Genomic DNA, 27,484 nt, shown 5'->3' with positions numbered 1-27,484 from the left:
AGGTTGCCACTTTTTTGAAAAGTATAAATAACAAAAAACAAAATTACAAAATGGGCACCAAACGAAAGGTATTTCAAAAAACGTTAATTCAGATAACACAGAAAAATGTTGTCAAAATAAATTAAAAAAAATGGAATATGTGTTTAAAAAAAATTTAGAGTTACCATCAACTTTTTATGCAAAGAAAAATTTTGTTAAAGTAAATAGAAAGAAATGGAAAATGTGTTAAAAAAAATTTAGGCTTGCCATCAAGTTTTTATGCAAAAAGAAATTTTGTGAAAATAAATAAAAGAAAATGGAAAATGTGATTAAAAAAGTTTAAAATAAAATAAAATAAAAAGAAATGGAAAATATGTTTAAAAAACATGTAAGGCTACCATCAACTTTTTATGCAAAACGAAATTTTGTCAAAATAAATAAGAGGAAGTGGCAAATGTGTTTAAAAATTTAGAGTTACCATCAACTTTTTATGGAAAAAAATAAATTGTTAAAATAAATAAAAATAAATGGAAAATGTGTTTTAAATGAAAGATAATCAAAATATTCATAAGACTTTAATTCCGTAAAAAAGAATTTTGGACGTTAAAAAAATGTTTAATAATTGTTTTTGTAGAATAGTTTTTACCTTGGTGGTTAAAAGCTATTTACGCCCATAATCAAAAAATATTTGTTTTTAGTTAAATGTACAGAAATTATTTCTTCAATGTTCATTCGCTTCTCTTCTTATTGATTGGCGCGTTCACCGCTTAGGCGATTTTGACCGAGTTTAACAAAGCGCGCCAGTCGTTTCTTTAACGTGCTAACTGGCACCAGTTGGACACAGCAAGTGAAGCCAAGTTCTTCTCCACCTAATCTTGACAGTGCAAAGGAGGTCTTCCTCTTCCTCTGCTACCACGAGCTTATACCGCATGGAATACTCTCAGAAACGGAGCCTTTGTATCCCTTCGGACGACCTGACCTAGTCTAAGCACCTGTCACCCAATAAAAGTAAGTAAATGTTTTAAAAACTAGCCTTCCCATATGAATTTTCTATTTATAAAGCATTTGGAAAATTGTACTTAGTGTCCCTTCGGCGCATACAATTCAAATTATTATATTTGTGTTCTTCATTTCAATAAAATCATTTCACTTCAAAGCGACAGTTTTCAGCTGCACTTCACCTAAAATACCAACTCTTTAAAGTTTCATTGCTTTCAAGTTACCAAATTGATGTCGTCGGCACTTTGGCGTTGCCAACTGAAATCACTTGAATATAAATATTCACAAGCTTCTAATGAGCGCTTACACCCATATACACACACACACGCACTCACATGCAATTCAATTCAATTCCGTTCTGTTGAAATTGGCAAAATTATTATTTTACTAGAATATTCTTAGCGACGTGCACATCCTGACATCCTGAGCGGCCATATTCAGTTCATGTACGTTCAATCACCTTTCGCCTTGCCTTGGGTGCCTTTCGCTGCGGTTTTTTTTTATTTTTGCTCTTTATTTTCTTTTTTTTCTGTTTTTGCTGTTGTTGTACATTGCGGCTCTATTTGCTGCTGTCTTGCTGCCTTATACGAGTTTGTGTTGCCGGCATTTAGTCGTCACGTAAGTTTAACAGTCAACAATCAGGCATACATACGTGAATGCACGTGCATGTGTGAGTCTGGTCTAAAGAAAAAGTCCACTTATATACACATATACAGGCACATATAGAAGAATGTACACTGCAATTACCCATGTATGTGAAGCATACTGCATATTGCAGTATAAAAAGCGAAATACTTATGTTTGTATGTACGCAGTCATGCAAGCCATGCTGTCATGCACAACAATTCGTTAAAGGCAACAAAAGGCAGAAAAATACATCAAAATAGCTAAGAAATAAAAAACTAACTCGTACAAGGCAAAATGCAATGGAATTGGTTGAACAAAAAAAAACGATAAACGAGGGTCAAAAAACATATGCGCTAAACAATCGTTTGATTGATGCTGATCGAAGTGAAGTTAGAATAAAACTTTAAAATTTTATCCAGAAAAATATTTAAAACTCAAATTTAAATTCAATGTCATTTGTATGAAACACCTGGGAAGCGCTTGCACCATTCGCATGAAGAAATAAATGTGAAATTAAAAGAAATTAAATGAGGAATGCCCGATCACAGGCGGAGAAAAGTTTTAGAGTAAACTGAGTTTGCACTGCAAAACTATTCGGTTGGATAATAAGCTCGTAGCGTTTTTACCGAACACTTTTATTTAAACAAAAAAACAATAGTTATATTAATATGTTAATCAATTATAAAGGGTTTTTCAATTGGCGCGGGTCCATTTTGGCGCCCTGTGGCAGCCATTTTGGTTTGGTGACATCTGTCAAATCTTTTGTTTATTATTCAGTTGTTTATGCCAAATCATCATGGCAAGTTACACGATTGAACAGCACGTTCAAATGATAAAACTTTATTATCAAAATGAGTGTTCATTAACGCAAACGTTGCGCGCATTGCGCCCATTTTTCGGTAGACGTGGTGGCCCTTCCAATTTCTTATGGCCCATATTGAACCATATGGACCTAGACGACATGTGGTTCCAGCAGGACGGCGCTACATGCCACACAGCAAACGCCATTTTATTCAATTTCAACATCTACCCGCCCTTATTGAAAACCCCTTTATATTCGCCGTTGCTATTTACAACCTCTTCCCACCTCTCGACCAATTTGCTGATGCCTTTCCACCAAAACTCGCCCACCCTCGCGTCAAAGAAGTTGCTGAGCCAGTTTTTAAGGACCTCTTTGTTATCGAAGGTAAGGAAGGCCCTTCATATGGTTTAACAGATGGTAAACGGTCGGTACAAGTCCCGCAGATTACGGCAGATGGACTCCCAGTCCCACCATACACATATCACGATCTTCTTTGTACGAAGATCCGGCTTAACTCTCGGCTTCGGCGTATCTGCTAGAGCCACCCACTCCTTTATTTGCTTCATATTGATGTATAGGACCCATTTCTCATCTTCCGTGACGATTCGGTACAAAAAGCGCTGTTATGACAGCGTGTTGCTCGATGGCGGGCGAGATGCTGAGAAGGCGGCTTTCTTTGTTTTTTTCGTTGAGCTCGTGAGGCACCCAGGCTCCCAATCTTTCAATAAATCCCATTCAATGAAGATAATTGAGAATCGTTTTATGATCGTAGTTAATTTTTTCCGCCAATCCACGACTGGTTTGGTGGCCATTCTCTATCAAAAATGATTGGAGACGCTCTTCCTCGAATTCAGAAACCTTTCCGCTACGGGACGTGTCAAAAACCCCATTTTTGAGCTTTGCAAACCATTTTCGTGCTGCAGACTCGCCTATGACACTCCATATACCTCGCAAATGACCCGGGCTGCTTCGACAGCTATTTGACCACAAAACTAATAAAAAATTAAATAACTCAAAAATGCAATCAACATAGTTTTGTGGAGCAGAAAAAGTTCTATCGAATGAATACTTACCCTTTGCCAAACAACAAACAAGTCGTTGTAAAATTAAAGAAAGTTTAAAAACGCTATGAACTTATTCCCCAACCCAATTGTTAATTTTTTTTTGGTGGCTGAGGTAGGGTTCAAAAAGCCCTCTCACTTACAGCGACCCTCATCTACTACCTTGAGTAGTGTGACCACTGATGCAATCCGTCTTCTACTTCTGGGGAGACTTTCTACCCGGAACTGCTTTCTGCATTAGTTCGAGGGAGCCCAGAAAGGCACTCATAAAAGAGCATTTCTATTCACCCACGTTTAAGTCCACCGTATTTTTAGCCAGCTTTCATGCTATAAGCTCGTCTTCTTGTGTCTCTATCTGGGAGGATTCGCTTTGTTGCACTCTATCGACGTCTATCTTTTTCCCCCTAGTACATCTTCGATGTCGTCATCAGTGTTGGAAGTTCTCATCCGAGGCTTTGTTGGTGCTTTCATTGGGGGGGCTTTTTAAGTGGAGGGTCCCAAACCCAGCGCACAACCAGCTATCCTGGATGCTTCGCCTTCTCACGTTAGCTCACTCCCGAACGGGTGTTCGGAGGCTACCCAGAGGATACGTGGACTAATCCTGGACGTTGTGAGCTGCTTGAACCATATGCAGAAGAAGCGTCCTGGCCACTCCCAAGTGAATGGCGATCAGTAAATTTCCCCACTTGCGTGGACTTCTACACATGGAACCATCCTCATCGGTCTTAACAACCGCGCTGTTAGTTCTGCGTTCTCCAAACAAACAAGGAAGCTCTGTGTTGGCCCACCGGTGTTAGGTCTTCCTCATCTAGACAACTTCTGAGGAATTCATGTGCACGGAATTCATTGCACGCCCTATTAAGCCTATTAAGCAATGGCCCGTTATAACGAAAATAAGTGCACTACAACAAGAAAAATATGGCCGTTGTACAACATCCAGGGAACGAATTACTTACTAGGATGCTCAACCCCTACAAGGTAGGAAGGTAGTGGGCCATCAAGCACGGCCTTATCTTCTTTCAATACCATTTGCAAAAATTATTAGGCGGAGGGGTGAAGGAAAGTCCTTTCCACTATTTATGCGACTGTCCAAGTCTAGAACAAGACTTCAAGTCTTTCTTAGAGCAGCAAATTAAAGAAACCTCTCAGACATAGGGATAAAAATTTTGCTGCTATCCTTGGATCTCACGAAAAGGATCTGTCTCAAACACAAAAAAACGAGCCATCACACGAGAACAGTGGTAGTAAAACGACGCTAATTAGGATTATTTCAATAGAAATACTCAATCACTTCAACAACAACAACGCCATCTTTCACTCGCTGCTCTTAGTGTTTGCTCAAAAATAAATAGCTTAGAAGTCTGTAAGGGTGTGCCTATGCCATTGTCTGTGGATTCATCATTCAACTTGTCTCCGAGTCATGTTAGTTCATTGGCCCTACAGTTACGCTCAATACCACAATGGCCAGGAACCTATGTGGCCTTTAGGTGAAATGAATTGACTTCCTTCCAACAAGTTGTGGACTCTTTTGTGAGGGACTTTATCACCACTTGGTTGTCATTTAAAATGTAGAAAAATCTCCCGGTATCGCATCACATTATACCAGTGTCACAGCTTTTATTATTGCCATCAGTTCTGCGGAAAAGACACTACGTTCTGCGAAAACTAAAGAAGATCCTCCGATGTGCGGAACATACATCTTCGTCTACCCTTATAAAAATAAATTATATTAAAAGATGCTCTACCAAACGTGTAAAGTCTTCTTCTAGCTAATTCTTCTTCTGACTCGCAAAGGAGGTGTCTAATAGTTTCCTCCGCTTCTACAATAATCGTAGTGTGGAACTTCCAGCCTTCTAGCATCGTTACCTATTAGACATTGGCCGGTTAATTCATCTATCAAAGTTTTTGGATTCTCTCGGTTGAGTTTTAGGCGTTTTGCACCTTCCACTGTTGAGTTTCGGCCTATGTCAATTTGATTAATTCGCAGTTGCTAGGTGTTGTAATTTTGAAATTACTATTTTAATAGTTTCTCTGTCTATTAGTAATCTTCAAGTGGCTATGGGCATGGGTATCAACACTTTATCCGATCGACCTTCTAACAAGTTCATCTGCTATACAGTTTCCTGCTATATTTCTATGACCCAGCACCCAAATGAGGTTTTTAGTGAAATACTGGGATAAGTCGTTTAGGAGTTTATAAATTCTATAACTGTTTTCGACGAGTGCGTTTTGAACTCTATTGCTGCCTGGCTGTGTGCATAAATGACGATATATCTGTTTTTTTTTTTTGTTTTTTGGCGGTGAGGTTAGGTTAAAAATGCCTTCGCACCATAGTAAAAATATGCCTCCTCTTCTCTTGGATTTTTCCCTCCATCCCGGGACTGCTTCCACATTACTTCGCGGTAGAGGGCCAAGACGACGTCCTAAGAAGAACAATTACTTACTCCCCCTGCGTCCAGGGTCGCATGTTTTGAGAAATCTATGCTCAATGCTCTTCAGCATAACTTTCCATTTCACACTTCTTTTTTCGGATAATATCCTTTACGAAATTCGCGACGGTATTCCATTTTTCTTCGAATATCATCATTTTTTCGATAATTTCTTCAGGTGTAAATACACCAATAGCTCGTTGCAGACCTGTTCTCTCTAGTTTCGCTGTCCAGAGTTCCATCTTGCCTGCCAAAGTGTGAGCATTTGAACGCTAATATCGGAGAAGCGTGTTACTGGGATTCCTGATTGCCTCCCATCTCCGTTTGCACTCTTGTGCTAGAATATCTATAGGGATGGTTCCGCTGATAACTAAAGCCGCTGCTTCGGATACTGTTCTGTATGAAGGAGCCACTCTGAGGGCGCAGGAGCGTTGCACAGACTGCGGAGTTTTCCGCCGGCATTGCACTCTTAGCGAATCTGCCCATATTTCGCATCCGTATAAGAGAATAGAGTTCGTCATCTCCATCAAAAGTTTTTGCTTGTTCTGCGTTAGACCTCCAAGGTTTGCCATGAGCTTACTTAACATGCCGCTTACTTTGGCAGCTCTTGTGGCAGTATGATTTATGTGCGCCCAGTAAGTTAGCCCTGTGTCTAATCGCACTCTTAGGTATTTGACCACTCTTTTTGTCGGTAAAGTAGCATCAAGTACTTGTATATCTACTTCTAATGGGATAAGTCTGTTAGTTAGAAGGATTAGCTCTGTTTTCTCTATGGTCTTCTAGCCATATCGGAACTCGGATCATCACCTGATTTAAGCGAGCGATTATTACAACTGCAATGTCATCTGCGTATCCCACTAAATGCACATCTTCAGGCATCTCTATTCGAAGGATTTCATCGTAGATTATGTTCCAAAGTTCAGGTCCGAGTATTGATTCTTGGGCCGCACCTGCTATTATTTGTTTAGTCTTGCATCCTTCTGGCGCTTCGTATAAGAGCACGCGATTGCTTAGATAGCTACGAATAATCTACTGAAGAATAATGAAGAATAATCTTCAATATATTATTCGGGATCTGGTGGATAATACTCTCGTGCTTATCGCTGTAAGTCCTTCCTTAATAGCAGTGACTACAGTGATCGGGTAGGCAGAATGATTGTTTTATCTCCATTTTTTCGTCTAATTCTGAGCCATCTGTATAGATAAATATTTCATGTTCAATAAGGCCGTTATCCCAATCTTCCTTCGAAGGAAGCATTATGATAAAGGATTTATTTAAATGAATGTCCTTGGTATTAAAAAAGTCTGTTTTACAAGGAGTACAGGCGAATTTTTTCGAAAATGGTTTCTGGTATAGTCTAATTCATTTTCAAATTATTTACCTGAGTGCCTTTCGAAAAAGTGGAAAGTTCAATAAAAATGCTTATCTAAGCGAAATACTTCCTTTAGGCACCTATACTAAAATGTTACAAGGAATATTTTTGTACAACATTTTAACCCCATTAACGCTACGACCAGAGGGGCATTTTGCACATTTTTCTGAAGAAATCTATAAAAAATGACTTTTCCAGGTAGGTAGGGGGTTAAAATGTTCTAAAGAACTATTCCGCGGAAAATTTCACTACAAGCCTTCTCAGACAAAATCTGTATACGAAGAAGTATGTATATAAGGAATAAACATGGGTTAATACCCATTAAATAAGTGCTTGCTTCAGGTGTGTTTTTTTATTATATAACATGGACGTATGTGTGTATATAAGTAGTAGTGATTTTTTCATTGTACACATACATTTGAAGATACAGTTTACGTGCGTAGTGTAGTAGGTATACATAAAAAGCACAAAACTATTTTTACTATCAACACACAAAAAATGTAATAAAAGCTAAAACCTGCCACATCATGTCATTGGAGCTCTGTGTATGCGTATGGCAAACTCAAATATGGATTATCACACTTTAGCGCTGCACAAACATCTACAATAGCATATAACAACCGTCTAAATAGGCTTAAGAAAGAATTGAGTTATGCCTGCCACAACAAAAGTTTATACTTCCACGAAATCCCTGCCCTCTTACATGTATTTTAAAAATGTTATTGATACAGGCACTTTGTCTCAACGCGGAGGCTTCTCTAAAATATGCAGATATATAGAGTGATTTTTCTCGAAATCTTAATTTTCGATATAGACAGTTGTTGCTTCTAACCACAGACTTTTCTACCCACATATATGAATTTACGTCTTTATATACAAGGTGGCGCAAAATTAAGAAGTTAGAAGGTATTAGGTTAGAAAATTAATAATTTTTATAAATGGATAAATGTTTTTTATAAGAACGTTACTGCTTCATCCGTCAGTGATGCAGCGAACTTATTTGCTCATTTCTTCTCATCTAACTTTGTCTCAATGAAGATATTCAAAAAGAACATTTGGCAGCTATTCGCCAAAATTTCTCGAGGAAATTTTCGGCTACTGTTGACTTCGGTTCACTTCTTCTTTCGAGATAATTATGTCATTGCGGGATTGTTAAAGAATAAAAACTCTTCTCAAGTAAATGCCGGCAGTCTTTCTGTAACATTGCTTAAAAATTTTCCACCTCTTAAATTAATTTTAATAAATCCTTGGCTGAAGGAATATTTAGCATATTCCCAATATTCAAAAGCGGCAATAAGAGCGATATTGTGAATTACAGACCAATTTCTAAGTTATCTGCTGTTTCTAGACTTTTTGAATGTGTTGTCAAAGACAAGTTACATTTTAGCGCAAAAGTTCGGATTAGTCCTAGATAGCATGGATTTGTAGCTGCAAGAGGAATTTTTTCTGAAAATTGCCACGCAGGCTGCCAGAGTGGATACCAAATTGACGCGATCTACGCGGACTAAAAAATTAATAAATTAATTAATTGACGTGTACACTTCGGTTTAGGTATTTGACCGAACTCTTCCTCTTATTTTTGGTGTGCGTCTTGATGTTGTTCCACAAATGGAGGAATCTACAGTTTGAAGCCGAGTGCTTTATATGACGAGCTTTTTCATGGCAGATATTTTTCATTGCCTGCCAAGGAGCAACCGCTATTAGAAAGTACTTTTTCTATCATTTGATTGAGATTTGAGCCTACGCACTCTCGAATGGTAGCCACGCACCAACTCATTCGCTCGCAGCGGATTTCCCTAAATCCTTCAATAAAATCTCTCATACGATTTTAGTAACTAAATTGACATTTCCCGGTTTTCATTAGTTTTTCCTTGATTGAACTCGATCCTTTTCAACAAAGAGGTGCAGCCATCCTAAAGTTGGAGCTGAATAATTTATTTTCCGGGTACCTTATGAATCGTCTATTTCTTAATATTGAAAAATGTCATAAAATCACATTTTCTAAGCTTCAAACCCTCCTAAAATCTTTTAACATTATTAATTGCACATTTCCTGCTGATGTAATTAAAGACTTAGGGGTTTTCTTTGAATAAAGATCCAATTTTATAACGAGAAAGTTTACAATTTTTTTTTTTTTGCGTTTCACACTGCATTCACTCAATTTCTCAGACCCGAAACCATTACACCAATCTTGCTGTCGATTGATTAGTCGCTTCTCATTAATTGACAGAGGCACTCTTCAGACAGTATCATTTAACTTTGATTTCATTAATGGTGAAATAGACTACCCGGCTCTTCTAGAAAGGGCACAGTTTAATGTTTAATGTTTTCATCATTTAAGGATTTTTCGCGTCGACTTTAGTAGGACTAATGCCCTTGTGCTAACGCGCCATTCGTTAAAACGTTGTCTGACTTTAATTATCTCTCAATCTTCTTGTATTTGGTCACTTCTAGGGCCAAACAGCCTTTTCAAATGCAAGTAAAAAATTACTTTCTATGTAACAAAGCAAAATAATACTTCATAAATATTTGTTATTTTAGTTTTATAATTATTAATTTCGTTAAAATTCAATATTAACTTTTATACATATTTTTAGCAATTTTATGGTTTCTTATGTTGATAGTTTAATTGTACTACACTTTATGACGCAGTGGAGCGTGTAAAGGTCAAAATAAAGATTTCCATCACTCAAAATAAGTTTGTCTTATTTAGTAAAAAGTCATTCAAAAACCAGCTTTGATGATTAAATTTGCGCCACCTTGTATATGCCTGCCGTTTGCCCAATAACACGTTTGCAAATATCGTAAGTTGCACTGGAGAACTATCAGTGGAATAAGAAACAGAAAGTCAAAAGGTAAATATATAAAATTTGCAGAAAGATACTCGTATGTTGATATAAGTGTGGCAATTTTGAGATTCAGCTTAAAGAAAATTTGCATAGGTATATTCTTAGCTGACAAAATAGCACAGTCAAATATGTACATTAAGAGACCTAATACAAAATGCTCTAGATATACTTTCTAGGTGGGCAGAAAAGTGTGGTCCAGGCGGCAACCCAGACAAAACACAACTCATATCCTATTTACTAGGAAACACAGAATCCCTCAGCTAAGTCCAATTATGCTCAAGTGGGAAGCTTTTGTGATTTCGGAAGAAACCAAGTACTTGGGACTAAACATAGATAAGAAATAGACTTGGAAGTCAAAAATCTTAGAAAGAGTTAGGAAATCGAACCTAGCTTTTTATGCCTGTAACTTTAGGTAAGACCTGCTCATTGGGTTTATACTGCTGTCGTCAGACCCATTCTTCTACATGGAAATGTTGTCTGGTGGTGTGCTATGCAGAAAAAAACCTATTCTATCCTATTTATTGAATAAGGTGCAGAGATCAGCGGAACTAGCAATATGTGGCGCCATGAAAACCACGCCATCCATGGCTTTGGACATCATGCTACATCTGCCACCCCTAGATCTCTTCTGCAAATACTCAGCGGCCTGCGCCGCTTTAAGGCTCAGAGCAAGCTAACAATGGAAGACTATCACACATGGGCATTCAACCATCTCAGACTCCTATACGGATATACCCAGTGATTGTAATTATCACCCTGTCATTCTCTGCTTCGAAAGGAATTTCTCAGTGAAAATCCCTTTTAGACTAAATTGGCTTGAAGAAGAGCCATCACCCAACACACCCGTTAAGATCTATACGGACGGATCTAAAATGGACATCGGTGTAGGATCAGCGTTATATTGCGAAGAACTTTTTATCAGTGAATTCTTTAAACAACAGGGTCACTGTAGTGTTTTTTAAGCGAAAATAAACGCTATTGATGAAGCTTTAAGATGGTTAGAGATAAACAGAATCTACTTATCAACAGATATCTGCATTCTATCAGACAGCCAATCTGCCCTAATGGCTCTGGATGCATTCCAAATAACATCAAGGAGTGTCTTACATTCTCGCCCATCTTTTAATGAGATGGGCAAACAGTATCGTATTGTCTTATGCTGAGTTCCAGGCCGCAGGAACTGTTGGGCGCACTAAGCAATTTTGTAAATCAAAGTTGGATTAGTGCCAATACCTGTGGAATTGCTAGGCAAACATGACCACTAACAAACTAAATTTACGTCTATCCAAGAATACTATAAAATTGAATAGACTTAAAATTAGGACCTAAGTAGGGTCCCCCATGGGACTTCGCCTCGTAGGAAATCATGTAGTCGTTTAAATGCATGATTTCTGTCGTAGCTGTAGGTATGAAGAGAAGTTGGAAAGAATTCAACACCTTTTTTGCACATGCCCGGCTCTAGCCAGAAGCAGGAACCGATATTTAAGATCTTACTTCTTAATGAATATAGATAACACAGGCCGACAAAATTTAACCAACATTCAGACCCAGAAACCAGACTATATATTTCCGAAGGTTTATGATGCGCTGAATCCAAATCTGGCCTCATAATTGCTCTATCAGCTCTGGTTTTCGAGATATCCTAACCTAAAAGTGCAAAAAACCCCATTTTTGCCCATATTTGAGGTTATGTAGCCTTGCAGATGTTTTCTTTCACCAAAATTAAAGGATGGCATCTTTAAATACAATCCTTCTTTTTTCAAATGGCGTTTTGTTTGCTCAAATATCATTTTTTTTCGCAGAGATATCGCATTTTGAAATTTTCATGTTTCGAAATTTTCCTACACCTGAAAATCGATTAAGATTAAACCTTCGGAAATATATAGTCTGGTTTCTGGGTCTGAATGTTGGTTAAATTTTGTCGGCCTAGTTCCATTAAACACGAAAGATACGATTATCGAAAAAACTCAAACTAATAAATTAATTTTAGTTATCAATCCGAATTTTGCATGGACAGAGAAGCAGATATTAGTTTAAATTATTTCGGATACTTTTCCTTGTAGACTAGTGTAATCTATACACTTTAGGTATCAACAACTTTTTACGTTTTGTCAAAAACTCAGGATGGTTCAATATGGAAAGGGAAATGTAGCCCAGCCCCTGCGGTTCACAACGGACCCATTTCGTGGTCTAAGTGGCATCGCTGTATCTATGTGCGATACGGCTGCCAAACTTAACTCAGCCTAGTAGAGGCACCCAATCGATGGCTCACCTGTTATATGTTTCATATTTTTCACCGCTATTATCATGTAAAACGCAAGCAAATGACTTTGAAAACTCTCCAGTTTAATTAAGATCTCTGTTATTAAAAGTTATTATGTAAATGGCGAGACCTTATAATGAAACATATTTTTTAGAATATTTTTAAGAACTTTGGGAAAAGAAAAAATTACCAAAAATACATTTTTTTTGCGCAATTCACCTTTCGTATAAGAGAAATACATCTAAGAAGTTGGATAAGCGAAAAAGGTGATCGAAAAAATTATTTCATAAAATTATTTCTATTATGAAAAATTTGAGATGTAGGAAAATAACTCCGTGCCACTGCCAAGAAAGCATCCAATTTAAGCTGTGCCGTAACGTAGGCATGTCTCTATCTTCACGCAAACTTCGGCCTATAGGTATCAGTTTTTAATGAGCAAGCAATCAGTGGATGTGCCGAAGAATGAAAAAAAAACATCTATATTACATCTCTAGTTTCTCGTTGCCGTTCTTCCATGTGTCCTCTAACACGCATTATCCCTGGGCAGTGCCTTATGGGGACTCAAGACAAGCGATATGATTTCTGTCGCAGCTGCAGAGACGAGGAGAAGAAGTAAAGCATTGAACACTATCTCTGTCGCCGTCCCACTGTGGCAAAAATATGACATCACTTTTTCAGCTAATTATTCTCTGAATGCCTAAATTTGAAATTTTCAACATTTCAGTTGAAAAACAAACGCGTTGACACAAAATATATGACCGCTCACGTGGCATAAAATAAAGGTAATTTCGCCAGGGTGTGTCTCTTTACACAAGTGCATTTGCGCGGATGGTTCAAATACCGAGCACGGATCCAACTCTGATGTCTACGTGGAATCCAGCGGGACACAACTACACTTTGCTCTTGGAATGTACCCATTTGTGTTTCAAGCGGAGGTGTATGCTGTTCAAGAAGGAATGATCTGCATGATCACAGCGTAAGATAGCCCCCCCAACCACTTCAAGGGTAGTTGAGTACTGTACATCCAGGCTCAACTATGTCAGTAGGCATAATTCCCTGATGCTAACGTGGGTGCCGGGACTCGTGGGTATCGCGGGTAACGAAATCTCTGACTCTTTAGTTAGGTTGGGCTCTGAGGCCAACTTCCTTGGTCCGGAGCCCGTTCTGCCACTAGCTTCTGCAGCTTTATTTTTGATGTTGGGGTAGAAAAAGAAATCACTAAGTGCTAAATCAAGGCCATTAACTCGCTCTTTTGTGTGCTCAAAGACTCTCTTGTGAGAGCCAGCACGTGAGAGCTCGCTTTGTCTTGATGAAAGATGATTCATCTGCGGTGATTGGTTTTCCTTAATTCGCCGAAAACTTTTTTCAAACAAATCGTTGAACACCACTCAGGCTTCGATCTCTCAGGCTCATGCGCTTCGATCCAAAATTCATCACATGTTAAGTGTCATAGACGTGCGATGTTGAACTACCAGTTTGTCAAATTATGTGGTATCCAACGAGAAGAAATTTTCTCGACGATCAAATACTCATCAATATTGAATGTAAGCTGATTCCTCTAATAGCTGAGGATGCTTCTAAATCGCGATATGGCACATGGCAATCTTGCGTTAACGTAGAGCATCGATTTTTTTTTTTTTTCTAGCACAACAACAGTTTCTGTATGAAATTCATCCTGCAAGGACCAATGGCTACGTAGGAACTCGTTGTACCAGCGTTTCACAGTGGCTAAGTGTGGTGTTCCAACGCCAAGAATCGAAGTAAGTTGATCAATGCATTCCTGTTTCGATAAACAAAAAAATTTTCACATTTTCGCCCCTATCTTTTGGGCGAGATTAATTTTTCAACTCACTGGAAAAAGAGCAAATAAAGCTCGTAAGTGCAAAAGTTATATTCAAGTTTATATATATAAATATCGTATGATGGCTAATCACACATTATATAGCAAAGGGCGCAAAATATAAAAGGTCCCCCTATATTAAATGGGTTATAAATCTGCATACTCAAAGTTTTTCTAATGATTCTGAATAAACAAATGTAAATTGTGAGAGAAATTTGTTAAATTTTTTAAATTAAATTTGCTTTTTTTTATCATCGGTATCTTATATCCTGGCGTTAATAGGCTGAGGGATGGAAAATTGTATCAGCAATTGGATCACCTCTATGCTAAAAACCAGGATCATTAGAGCTAATATGGGTAACATCAACATAACTAAGAGAGTCTATAGTGGAACTCCACAGGGGGGAATACAATATTCACTTCTTTGGTTATATGTGATTAACAAAATCTTAACAAAACTTAATGGAGTTGGGGTAAAAGTGGTTGCCTACGTTGATTATGCGGTGTTAATGGCATCAGGACTGCGTCCCAATACGATCAGTGGGATCATTCAAAGGGCGCTAGGCGAGCTTAACTCTTCAGCAAAATACAAAGATCAGCCTGTGCAATAGCAATTGGTGCAATCAGACCATGTCGTAGAGAGACTCTGAATGCACTGACACACGTTATTCCGGTAGATCTACGTATCAAGACGATGACAATCATGAGTGCATTTAGGTAAAATGAAGCAGGTCGCTGGAATGAAACCCCTCATGGCCATGCCAGTATATTACTGCGACAAACCCAGTATACCTCGAAGAGGGCTAACTACATCGTCCCAACGGTAACATTCAATAGAAATTTTGCCACTCTCTTTCCATCTAGAAAGGAATGTAATAAGGGATTCTCACTAAACAACTTCGACAGTACGGTCTAAGATCTACAGTCTACAGATGACAGTAAAATGGATTGTGGTGTTGGAGCTGGTATATATTCTCATAGACTTAAAATTGAAAAATATGTGCGTCTCCCTAATGCTTGCAGTGTCTTTCAGGCGGAAGTACTGCCAATTGGGGAAGCTTGTAGGTTAGGTTAGGTTCGGTTGAAGCGGTTGTCCACTGTAGGACATACTCTGGCTCATGGCCCATTGAGATGCCGCTTGGGGAACTAGCCCTTATCCCTCCTAAAACCAAAGTGTACTTTTCAAAAATTTCGTAAGATCCTTAATTTCGACAGAGCCTTAATTTCTCTTTTAAGGGCAATGTCGTTATTCTTTCGGTTAGCCAAGCTGAAATCCAGGCGCTGGATTCGGCTACAACAACCTTTAAGTTGGTGGAACAAAGTAGGAATAGCCTTATCACCTGGAGTGAAAACCATAAAGTTACCTTAATCTTGGGCCCGGGACATCGGAGCATTGAAGGTAATGAAAAAGCAGATGAACTGGAAAGAGGGGGAGCTGCCATGAATAACGATCTGGTAGAATCGGTATTCATACCATTAGTTGTAGTGAAGAATACAATTTCACCAAAATACCACCGAATCGCGGATTGTAGATGGAGAGACCAGATGAAATGCAAAATTAGCAGAACGTTATGGCCCACCTACAACCTTAAGCAATCGTCAACATTGTTAAACATGAAACGACGGGACGCCTGGAGACTAACGGCAGTCATAACCGGCTTTTGGTCTGTCGGAGAACAAGCAGCCAAAATGGGCATCCTTCACAACACATACTGTCACAGTTGCAAGCAACCGGAGAAAAAGGAAACAATCTTCTATTTCCTCTGCGAAAGCCCTGCACTATGGAAGGACAGAATGGGCAAACCGATGTTCGAGAGTCTCGAACAACTGTCTGGCTTAGATGTCAACAACGTAATAGGACTATGAATAAGTTCGTGCGGTTTTTTTCGAAATTTGAAACTTTATTGACGTAAAATGGTTACAAATTTAATATTCAAAATATTGTCCATCGCTTACTACTACTTTTTCCCATCTTTCTGGCAATTCACGGATTCCCTTTGTGAAAAATTCGGTCGGTTTTGCCGCTATCCACGAATCGATCCATTTTTTGACTTCATCGTAATTACGGAAGTGCTGGTCATCGGATGGCGCAAGGTCTGGACTATACGGCGGGTGGGGTAGGACATCCCATTTGAGCGTTTCTAAGTATGTTTTGACCACTTGTGCAACATGTGGCCGAGCATTGTCATGTTGCAAAATAACTTTGTCGTGTCTATCGGCGTATTGCGGCCGTTTTTCTCGCAGTGCTCGGCTCAAACGCATCAATTGTCGTCGGTAGACATCCCCCGTAATCGTTTCATTCGGTTTCAGTAGCTCATAATACACAACACCCAGCTGGTCCCACCAGATACACAGCATAACCTTCAGGCCATGAATATTCTGCGCCGACGTCGATGTTGAAGCATGGCCAGGGTATCCATACGTTGCCCGACGTTTTGGATTGTCGTAATGGACCCACTGTTCATCGCCAGTCACAATTCGATGCAAAAAACCCTTTCTTTTGTGCCGTTGAAGCAGTTGTTCGCATGCCATAAAACGGCGTTCAACGTCTCTTGGCTTCAAGAAATGGTTGATTGATCAACTCCCAAAGTTTTTGCAACCTCTTCTTGCGTTTGAGCCGGATCTTGATCGAGCAATTCCTCCAATTCGGTATCCATGAACTTTGGCGGCGCACCCTCGCGTTCTTCGTCTTCCAAGCCAAAATCACCACTTTTAAAGCGTGCAAACCACTTCTGGCACGTTCGCTCAGATAGAGCATGCTCACCATAAACTTCCACCAAGATACGATGACTTTCGGCTGCTTTTTTCTTCATATTAAAATAATGAAGAAGAATTCCCCGCAAAAACACATTATTTGGCACGAAATTCGACATTTTCAAGTGTGGTAAAAATATTGTTGTTTACGCTTCAAATAAAAAACTTATACTGACGTTTGTGCCTTACGACAGTAGCTCTCCAATGAATGTTTGGAAATGTGGATCGATGGAATAATAATCAAGTTACGCCATCTGTTGTAAAACCGCACGAACTTATTCATAGTCCTATTAATAAGATTTTTAAACTGCATAGGTAAACAAGTTGGTAACGAAGATGTGGCAACAAAATGGTGCGAAAGCGCTAGTTGGATTGTGGACAAATCACCACTTAAACCAACCAACCATCTTATATCCAACCCACTGGTTTCTCATTTCTGTATCTTAAGAAAATCTTCGAATAAGAAATATTAGTCAGAGTATTAATAACTTTTTTAACCAAAAAGAGGATTTATATTTAGAGAGTCTCTAAGAGAACTGCCTGGGCACAAACGCTTTCAGCCATGCTTTCCACATTTTATTGCTAATGGTTTCTTTTACTACGCGGTTGTGTTTTATTGTTGTATTTCTCTAAGCCTTTATTTTATACCATTACGAGTACAATTTGCTTAAGGTAGGCGCTTTGAAATATTTACTTTCTCGCTGCAATATCTCTATTGGATATTTTTCAAGGACAAGTGGCACTCGAGGCTGTTGCAGCATTGGCTGCAGTAACAATGGTGAATGGTGCTGACGCTGTCTCTGCACCGCCGCAACGGCATTGCTAGTCGCAACAACACTCGATTCTTGCTTACGACTCATTCAGCCTTTTTCAAGTGTTTAATGGTACTCGATTGCAACGCATTTAGTAGAAAACGAGAGTGTAGGGTGAAAAATTAAAAATAAACACAATAAAACAAAAACAAAAGTGTGCGGCAAAACAACAAAGCAATAGTCATACAAGTATATGTAAATCGATTTTAGGAACTAAAGGAAAGCGAGGTGTATTATGAGTAAAGCACGGTTCCACTAAGAGATGTAAAAATCATTAGTCTTGCAATGAGTGGGAATATAGCGGTGCTCATGTCGAGTGTTGGCTTCCTGCTAAACCAATCGAAAAATGCATATTTCTTCTGGTATTCCAACTGGGACTTTTGAAGTTTTCCCTCGGGCACAAAGAGTATAATTTTCAGGATATCACAGGCAGACACAAAATTTGAACTAAGATCCAATATATCTGATCTTGAGGCCTTTCACGTAGTGAATTAGAATCTGAATTTAGAATAGTTGCAGTACGTTTAGGAGGTTTTCGAAATTTCCGGCTTGAAAAAAGAAATAATTGGCGTGTACACTTCTGTTAGGCGTTTGGCCGAGCTCCTCCTCTTATTTGTAGTGTGCGTCTTGACGTTGTTCCACAAATGGAACGGCAAATAGTTTTTATGCGCAGAAGTCTGCCATTGTCTGCCGAGGGGCGACCGCTACTAGAAAATACATCTTCTATTATTTGATATTCATGCACAGAGATTCGAAGCTAAGCACTCCCCAATGGTAATCACGCACTAACCCATTCGTTTACGACGGCCGCCTAAATGTCCGGCTTACATTTCCGAAATTACCTTGATCAAAAAGTTTCCGAAACATCCACCAGGAGGTGCTCTAAGTCAACTGATTTGTGCTCTGATCGCAATCCAGACATCAGGCGAGTGAGTGAAGAGCTCCGAATAAACCAAGACTAAAAAAATCACGGTGTTTTCGATCAAAATAAAAAGCGATGCTCACGGTTTTTATGGCTTACAACTGCATTAAAAAGAAATTTGAAAAAAAAATCGAGCCAAGAAGCACTGAGAGGTTTGGTAGAAAACACTCAGGCTAAAAAGCCCGTTATATTTAAAGCTCTAGGAAGTAAAAGCGTAGATAATCAAGGAGGAAAGGAGGAAAAGTGAGAAGTAGTAACAGAAAGAAAAAGATAGGATTAGAGTAGAGACATAGAGGTAGCTAGACCTGTGAAAATTTCCCCAGATTCTTTGGCAAATCTGAAAATATCCTCCAGTTTGAGAGAACGATGTGTCAAGACTTCGGAGCTCGTTGTTACAGCTGCATTGTACACCACGAATTTTTGCCAACAGCTCAGACTAACTGTCTAAGAACTCTTATTTGCACGTATGAGATGTTTACGTGAGAGGTTACCCCAAAAAAGAAAGGATTTGTGGGAGAACAACTCGTGGATTTTGCGTCGTGCACAGTAAGACATACCGTCGCTCAGTGCCATCACTGACCAAGAACGAAAGAATACCATCCAACAGCCATCGAATTCATCTGATATGTCTATTCTATTCCATCGGGCCAAAAAATCACTATGGGCAACCCGTTTTTGCAGTCGAAAGGAAGTATGGAAAAATCGAGGACGACTCCAGAAATCTTACAGAGTTCCAGAAATGTTTCGAGAGCTAGATGACACACTGGCATAAGTGCGTCGTTGCAGTTGATGGGGCATACTTTAAAGCCGATTGAAGAATAAATTTGTATAATAAGTAGTTTGCACTTCTCTGCCGGAATGTCGCGAAAACATGACAGGTAGTGAATATTCCTGAGAACAAATTCAGATTTAGCACGTCAAGAATCGTGGAAAGTTTATAAACTGTTTCTTGGCTCTAAAATGGAATGTATAATTTTACATATTGGGTATGGGAATAAATTTTCGTTCTTTCTTAGCCAAAATTACGAATTATTTAAACAATTAAATAATACATGAATTTATGTGAAGTATGTGCCATTGGAAGCTTTAACTTTACTCTGTCTTTCAGGCAGCATACGGATTTCTCTGACGAAAAATTCGAGTTCTTTTGACTTGATCCATTCATTGAGTCAGTTTGCGATGCTCTCGTAAGAAGTGGCGGCGGGAGGGGGAAGATTTCCCAAATCAGTCACTATAAATATTTCTACAGGGTTACCCATATTCGACGGACTGATCTGGCAACCCTGTATCTTTTGACAGAGACGTCAGATCGCTTAATGGCATACCGCCTTGGAAGCGTCATTGTCCGATAAGGCTCATTTTTTATTGAATGGGACGGTAAACAAGCAAAATTTCCGTGTTTACGCCATTGAAAGTCCTCACGAAATTCAAGAGGTACCTCTTTACGACGAAAAAGTGTCTGTTTGGTGCGGCGTTAGTGCGAAAACAATTATTGGGCCGTTTCTCTTCGAAAATGAAGATGCTCAAGTTGTTACCGTCAATCTGGAGCGTTATCGCGATATGATAACCACTTTTGTGATGCCAATTATTCGTCGAAAGCATATGAGGCAGTTCTGGTTTCAACAAGACGGCGCTCCACCACACACAGCTCGCACCACAATCGATTTTTTGAAGAAATTGTTTCCTCGTCGTTTGATATCGAAAAATGGCGATTTTGACTGGCCACCGCGGTCGCCCGATTTAACGCCACCTGACTTCTTCTTGTGGGGATATTTTAAATCAAAGGTTCATATTAATAAGCCAAAGACCATAGAAGAGCTCAAGAACAACATCCGTGACGAAATAGCCGCTATTCCAGCCGAAATGTTAGCTAAAACTATGGAAAATGCTGCAAAACGGGCACAATACGCCTTACAGGCTCAAGGTGGCCATTTGAGAGATACATATTATATTCAAAAAGTGATTATTATCTTCAATATCAAAAAAAGTGTTCTTCTTTGATTCAAAAAAAAACACAGTGGTCCGTCGAATATGGGCAACCCAGTAGACCGATTTAGCAACGTGTGGCTATGGCTTTGTCATGCAGCAAAATCAGTTTGCCATGTCTATCGTCCCATTCCGGCCGCTTTCCGTTGAGAGCTCGATTCAAACGCATTAGCTGCAGTCGGTAATGATCACCAGTGATGGTTTCAGACGATTTAAGGAGTTGATAACAGATGACACCCTTCTGATCCCACCAGATGCACCACATAACCTTTGAAGCATGAATATTTTTTTCGCTGTCGTTGGACTTGGCTCACCTGGCAGGCTCCAACTTTTTTCGACGCTTACGGTTATCCATTATTAGATCCATTTTTCATCGCCTGTGACGATGCGATGCAGAAAACCATTTCTTTTCTGCCATTCAAGAAGCATCTCACACGCCAACAAACGTCTACCAATTACCTGCGGTCCTTTCTGGACCATTCCCATCGCGTGCAAATGTTTATCGACGGTTGAGCTGTCAACATCAACTCTTAAGGCATATTATCAAGGTTTCGACGTTCGACATGCGCCTTCGTCCAATAATTGTTGTAGTTGAGTAGCTTCGAATTTTTTCGCTGCTCCTTCGCGATCTTTATCACTTACGTCGAAATTACCACTTTGGAAGCGTCCAAAACATTCTTTACAAGTTGTATTTGATGGAGCGTGATTAACGTAAATATTGATCCATATACGACACGTTTCAGCTGTACTTTTCTTTAAAAGAATGCTTACCTTGACTTCCCGCAAATGCTGTTTTTTCGGGACGAGCGTAACGTTTTTGACGTCAGATAAAAAGGATATTTACGCGTCAAACGAATGTCAACTACTGCGATCGAGATCTCACATATACACCTTCAAATCAGCAGTAGAGCGAACACAAAAATAGTATCAGCAGCGACACCTCTTTTACGAGGGCGAAAACTTATTCCCATAGATTCCTTCAACTCCTATCTGTAGTATAGGGTGTCAACTACTCCTTTTAGCCAACGAACATGGTTATGCGCAAGCGACCTCAATTCGTTCCATGTTAGATCGAGAGATTTCACATTTCTGTGCCTGTAGAGCGTAGTCAGGTGGTACGCGGACTGTCAATTCTTCGACCAGCTTGCTGAAAAAGATAACAGCGTTGGGCCCTGCTTACAACGTTGTCGTCGCTTTTTCTCAGCGTGTGTCCGGTCCACTGCCATTTTCGGTTGTCGTATTTCAGTTGCTACATTCATCTGCGAGGCTTTCCTCAACAAATCGGCATTGATAATGAAAGAAATTTGTAAAAAATCAACGGGCCTTTTAGGAACTTCAAACTTGCACTTTATTATTTACTAAAACTAAATACGAGGGTCGTTCGAAAAGTCCTTGCAAAGGCAGAAAGATGGCACTACTGGCGCGCATCGAAGTTGTTTTTAATTAATAGCATCTCTTGCAAGAACACACAGCAAGGTTCGGTGCATTTTTTGTGTTTGTGATGCGCTTGAATCGAGGATGTCGTGTAAGTTTCCTTTTCCAACACGAAAACGCACCAGCTCACGCCTCATCAGCTATGGTCGCAGAATTAATGGAAAAAGGGTTTCAGCGCGTTTCACATCCTCCATATTCCCCAAACTTGGCTCTCTCGGATCCCTCGGACTTCTTCGGACTCTTCCCCAATTCGAGGCATTGACTGGCGGGAAAAGATTTTATGCAAACGAGGAGGTAATCGCAGAAACGAATGGCTATTTTTCAGACCAGAACAAATCCTATTATTCGGAAGGAATCAACAAATAAAAATAGCTAAGTACGAAGTCTATAAACCTATGTCGAAAAATGAAAAAGGTGTACCCCGAACAATTAAGTAGTTTTTATTTTTGCACAGACTTTTCAAACGTTCCCTCGTAAGTTATAAAACTGGGAAATGGGAGGTCTTTCTCAGCTGTCGTCCTCTGCGAGTGTTACTCCTGCCGACACCCATTCCATTAGAGGAAAATGCGCTAGCTGTCCGAGATCCATTCATCGACCAGCGCAAAAGACAAGAATTGCTTTAGAAAGTTGGAAAAAGTAGTAGCACACAACGGACAGTACTTGGAAACGTAAATATCACTTTTAAATTGCTTCTTTCAATAATAAAGGATTTTCCAATAAGAGGTGTTATTTAGATATTCAAAGAAAATGCTATTTTTTAATATAAATGATCGGTTGTTTATTTCATTATAGAGAGGAAGGTATGGCGTTAATAGTGGAAAATAACATCAGGCAAATGACCACCACGACCACGCTTTCAGGACGATGTCCCTTTCATGAAATTTTCCATAACCGAATTGCAAAGTGGCTGCCCTATGTCCTCAATAGCCTCACGAATTCCATCTTTGAGGACTTGAATCGACCGTGGGCTATTGGCGTAGACCTTCTTTTTCACGTGGCCCCAAAGAAAAAAGTCACAAGGTGTTAGATCACAAGATCTCGGTGGACAATTGTGATCACCTCTTCGAGAGATAACACGGGTCGGAAACTTACCCCGTAAAAGATCAATGGTTTCGTTGCTTGTGTGGCACGTAGCGCTGTCTTGTTGAAAGTAAACGGTGTCCAGATCAATACCATCCAATTCCGGCCATAAAAAATCTTTAATCACCTCTCGATAGCGCCTGTTAACACCTGTGATTGGAAAACACTTTAGCTTAAACAGCGCAAGATATTTTCCTTCAACATTCAAAAAATCTCAAAATTATTATTTTTTTTTCAAAAAATTTTCAGTTAACTTCTTATTATACTCAAGCCTACAAATAAAACCATTTTCAGAAGAATTTACGGCAAGAGCTGCTGGATCACTTGACATGGAATCGCTTCTAAATATCTTTTGACCAAAAATTATTTCATTCATTATTTGGAAATGGGTTCCCAAATGCATGGCTTTAGTCTATTTGTATAGAAAAATCGCGCTCCGCAGATAAAGCTTGGGAGACAATGAGCCATAAGCGTTCTTCTTCTTTTTCTTCTTCTTCTTCTTCTTCTTCTTCTTCTTCTTCTTCTTCTTATTCTTTTTCTTCTTCTTAGCGTCACAGTCCTTGGTGAACAATTGCCTTCTTCACCGGCGTTAATAAGTCATTAATTCTATACCCGGCACCCTGTATGTATTTGAAATTTCTATAAAAACGAGGCGAATAAAACAATTTGTTTGTAGACATTTTCAGTAAAATAAATTGATTTCAATGAATTTCATACAAATATTTGATTCACACTTTATATTATAAACAATGGTCACACTTGTTTGCTTAAATGAAGGCGTGAGCACAGAACTTTCGCGCTATTTTCTAAATTAGTAAAGAGCTAATCGTCTTTGAGAGTTAATGTGCGCGCGCGTTGCAAACAAGAAAAAGTACCGAATATGAGTCGCTTGCGGTTGAGATTTAGACAATTTCTAGCCTTCATAATTGCTTTCCAGGTACTCTGCCTGCCATTCGCTGTCGCTGTTATCACCTTTCCGCAATGCGATCTGATAAGCATGAATACGAATTGTAGCTGTAAACGGGATGACAATAAGAATATGGAAATTGTTTGTCCACTCAACATAACAATACTTATTTATAGAAGCGTACAAGTGGATGTGAACTGCCGCGGCATGCGAACGCGACTGATAGTGACGCGCACATCGACGCGCTACCTGCCCTACCCATCGGACCCGATCTATTGCTGGTGGTGTTGCGCGGTTGCAACAACTTGGATACAATTTTACGTCGCTTGAGCATACACAAAGTAAGTTTGTTGGAACTAAGCGCTGGCACGCATACAACAAAACTAACACGTCAGCAACTACCGAAAGAACTGCCGTTGACGAGCTTGAAACTTACCGATTACACACAGTTAGCGACTGAACTGTTTGCTGATTATGCGCAATTGAAATTTCTTGAAATAGAAGCTGCAGTACTTGAGTTGGCGCCTAATGTATTCCAGCCTCTGTCCAACTTAGTAGGACTCACATTGAAAGGCTCCATTGCGCAGCTGCCGCTAGAGATATTTCACGCACAGCGTCGTCTCATAAATGTGGTGTTTAGGGATGGCGCGTTGCAGAGTCTGCCGTCAACCGATTTTAAGCACATGCCACAGTTGCAATCTTTACACTTGCCACGTAACAAACTCGCATATATGCCAGCGAATATATTAGCGCCCCTCGTCGAGCTGCAACGCATCCATTTGAATGAGAATCGCTTGCGCGCTGCCCGCCTCGTTGCTGGAGCAGCAACTTAACCTACTTTACATCGATTTAAGTGAAAATCAGCTACAATCGCTGCCACCCAAACTATTTGCGCGCACATTCCGCTTACGAGAGCTACGCCTCTCACACAACCAATTGCATAGCATACCAAGCGAGCTGCTCGCGCCGCTCAACTACCTCAATCTGCTACATTTAAACAATAATCAACTGAGCGGCATACATCCGCATATATTCGCAAACAATAGTCAGCTGCAATACTTACATTTGCAGTACAATCAAATTAAGATACCTGCAGCGCAAATGTGTGCGACCTTCATGCCGCTCACACAACTAGGCGAACTCTTTTTGCACAACAACGCGCTGACACATTTATGCGAACAACCATCCGCTCAAAAAATGGCAACTATTGATTTGTCCCATAATCGCATCGAAACACTGCAAGCGCCTGGTTTAGTTGCGCTCGCCTGCAGCTGGGTACGTGTGGATCTATCGCACAATGCGCTTCGAAGTATTTTAGTGCCTGCGCGCATCTACAGCAGCAAGGAGAGACCTGCGCTCAAGTGCGAGAGCACCGTAGTGATCAGCTACAATGCGCTTCACTGCGACTGTGAATTAGTGAATTTTGTGCTAGGCAACCATCGGCGCTTTCTGAACGAGTATACGCGGTTGAACACTACCCAACTGAGCTGTGGCTCGCCACCATTACTGCGCGGTCGACTTGTTGATACACTGCAACCCGGTGAGCTTCTGTGTCCCGTTGTCAGCGATTTATGTCCCCACCGCTGCCGCTGTTGGGCGCGTACTTATGACGCTACGCTCGTGGTAAACTGCACGCAGGCGCAACTCAAAACTTTGCCCGCAATACCAACTCTCTCGACTACACCGCTTATGGCTATAGAATTGCACATAGATGACAATGAAATTACTGCGCTACCTTTAAACTCAACCAACGGTTATACAAATGTAACGCGCCTTTACGCGGCTGGCAACCAACTGAGCAGTATTGAAGTGTTCCAACTGCCCGCACGGCTCACACACCTCGACTTGCGCCACAACCGCTTAACGTGGCTCAACAGCGATTTCTTTAAGCTACTGAACGCCACTCAAACACTTCACGCTTTGTATTTGTCGCAGAATCCGTGGGCGTGCGATTGCGCCACCGAGCAATTGCTCATCGCCGCTAAGGTGCATCACAATCGCATACGCGATATAGATGAGCTCAGCTGCGCTGATACGCGCTATGCAAAAATACTTGAACTTGCTTTCAGCGATATCTGTCCCATGGATTTGACTCCACTATTCGCCAGCATAAGCCTGCTGACTGCTGGATTTGTAATCGCCGTCGCCAGCACGCTCTATTTCAAATATCAGCTGGAGATCAATGTGTGGCTGTACGCACACAATGCCTGTCTTTGGTGTGTCACGGAGAGCGAGTTGGACAAAGATAAAGTGTTTGACGCATTCATCTCATATTCGCACAAGGATGAACGTTTCGTTACGCAAGAGCTGCTGCCGGGTCTAGAGCATGGCGATATACCATTTCGTGTGTGTACACATGAACGCAATTGGCTAGCCGGCGCCTATATTCCTGAACAAATAGTCGAGTCTGTGGAGCAATCGCGTCGCACAATAATTGTGCTCTCGCAACACTTTATCGAATCGCCGTGGGCGCGCATGGAATTTCGCACGGCACATCAGAGCGCTTTGAATGAGGGACGCACGCGCGTCATTATTATTATGTATGGCGAAGTCGTGAATATGGATGCGCTCGATACGGAGCTGCAGGCGTATTTGAAGATGAACACCTACCTGAAATGGAATGATCCTTGGTTCTGGAGCAAATTACGTTACGCTATGCCTCATAAGCGGCGAAATGTAATGAATGAGACGAATGAGCCGCGCTTCGTGTATAGCGCTATGGAATTAATAGAGCTTAGTCGACGTGCGCGAACCGCAACAACACTAATGTGAGCGAGGGCCATAGAGAGGTTTCAATGTCAAGTGATCAAAGTACTTTGGACTACGACGTCAACTCTTCTAAAAATTGATTTATTTGTAGGTTTGAGTATAATCAGGAGCAAACTGAAGAAATTCTGAAAAAAATTAATAACTTTGAAAACTTAAGAAATTTTGAAAAAAAAATGAATAACTGAGATTTTTTCAATATTGAAATTTTCTTTTAAATTAAATATCTGTCTATTAACATAATTTTAACATTTCAATATTTTTTTGTTCTTTTTTTAATTTTTATGATAAAATATATGTACTTAAAAAAACTATTTTGCGAAAAATATATATATTTTTGTTCATTTTTGGGAAAAAATATTTTTTTGTCTTTTTGAAAAACATCCCTGCCCTAGCTGAGACTATGAAGAAAACTGAAGAAATTTTGAAAAAACATTAATAACAGATTTTTTTTCAAGGTTGAAAAATTTTTTTAAATGAAATATCTGCCTAATAACACTTTAATAATTTTTTTTTTCTTTTAAACTTTTATAATACAATATATGTAAATACTTAAAAAACTCGTTTGCGAAAAAATTATATCTTTTTGCTAAACATTTCT

The 27,484-nt window shown here is 39.8% G+C and overlaps 1 protein-coding gene across 1 annotated transcript; it reads left to right on the top strand.

The window, feature by feature from the left end:
* Positions 1–24,820: 24,820 nt before the first annotated feature.
* On the top strand, positions 24,821–27,066 carry LOC128856720 (protein toll-like). The gene has a single exon (XM_054092033.1). It carries the CDS (start codon positions 24,901–24,903, stop codon positions 26,887–26,889), a length of 1,989 nt encoding a protein of 662 aa, XP_053948008.1. The 5' UTR covers positions 24,821–24,900; the 3' UTR covers positions 26,890–27,066.
* Positions 27,067–27,484: the final 418 nt, after the last annotated feature.

The sequence above is a fragment of the Anastrepha ludens genome, chromosome 3 (genome assembly GCF_028408465.1).
Source record: "Anastrepha ludens isolate Willacy chromosome 3, idAnaLude1.1, whole genome shotgun sequence".
Lineage (NCBI taxonomy): Eukaryota > Metazoa > Arthropoda > Insecta > Diptera > Tephritidae > Anastrepha > Anastrepha ludens.
The sequence above is the reverse complement of the archived record's forward strand: the minus strand, read 5'-3'. Positions and strand labels throughout refer to the sequence as shown.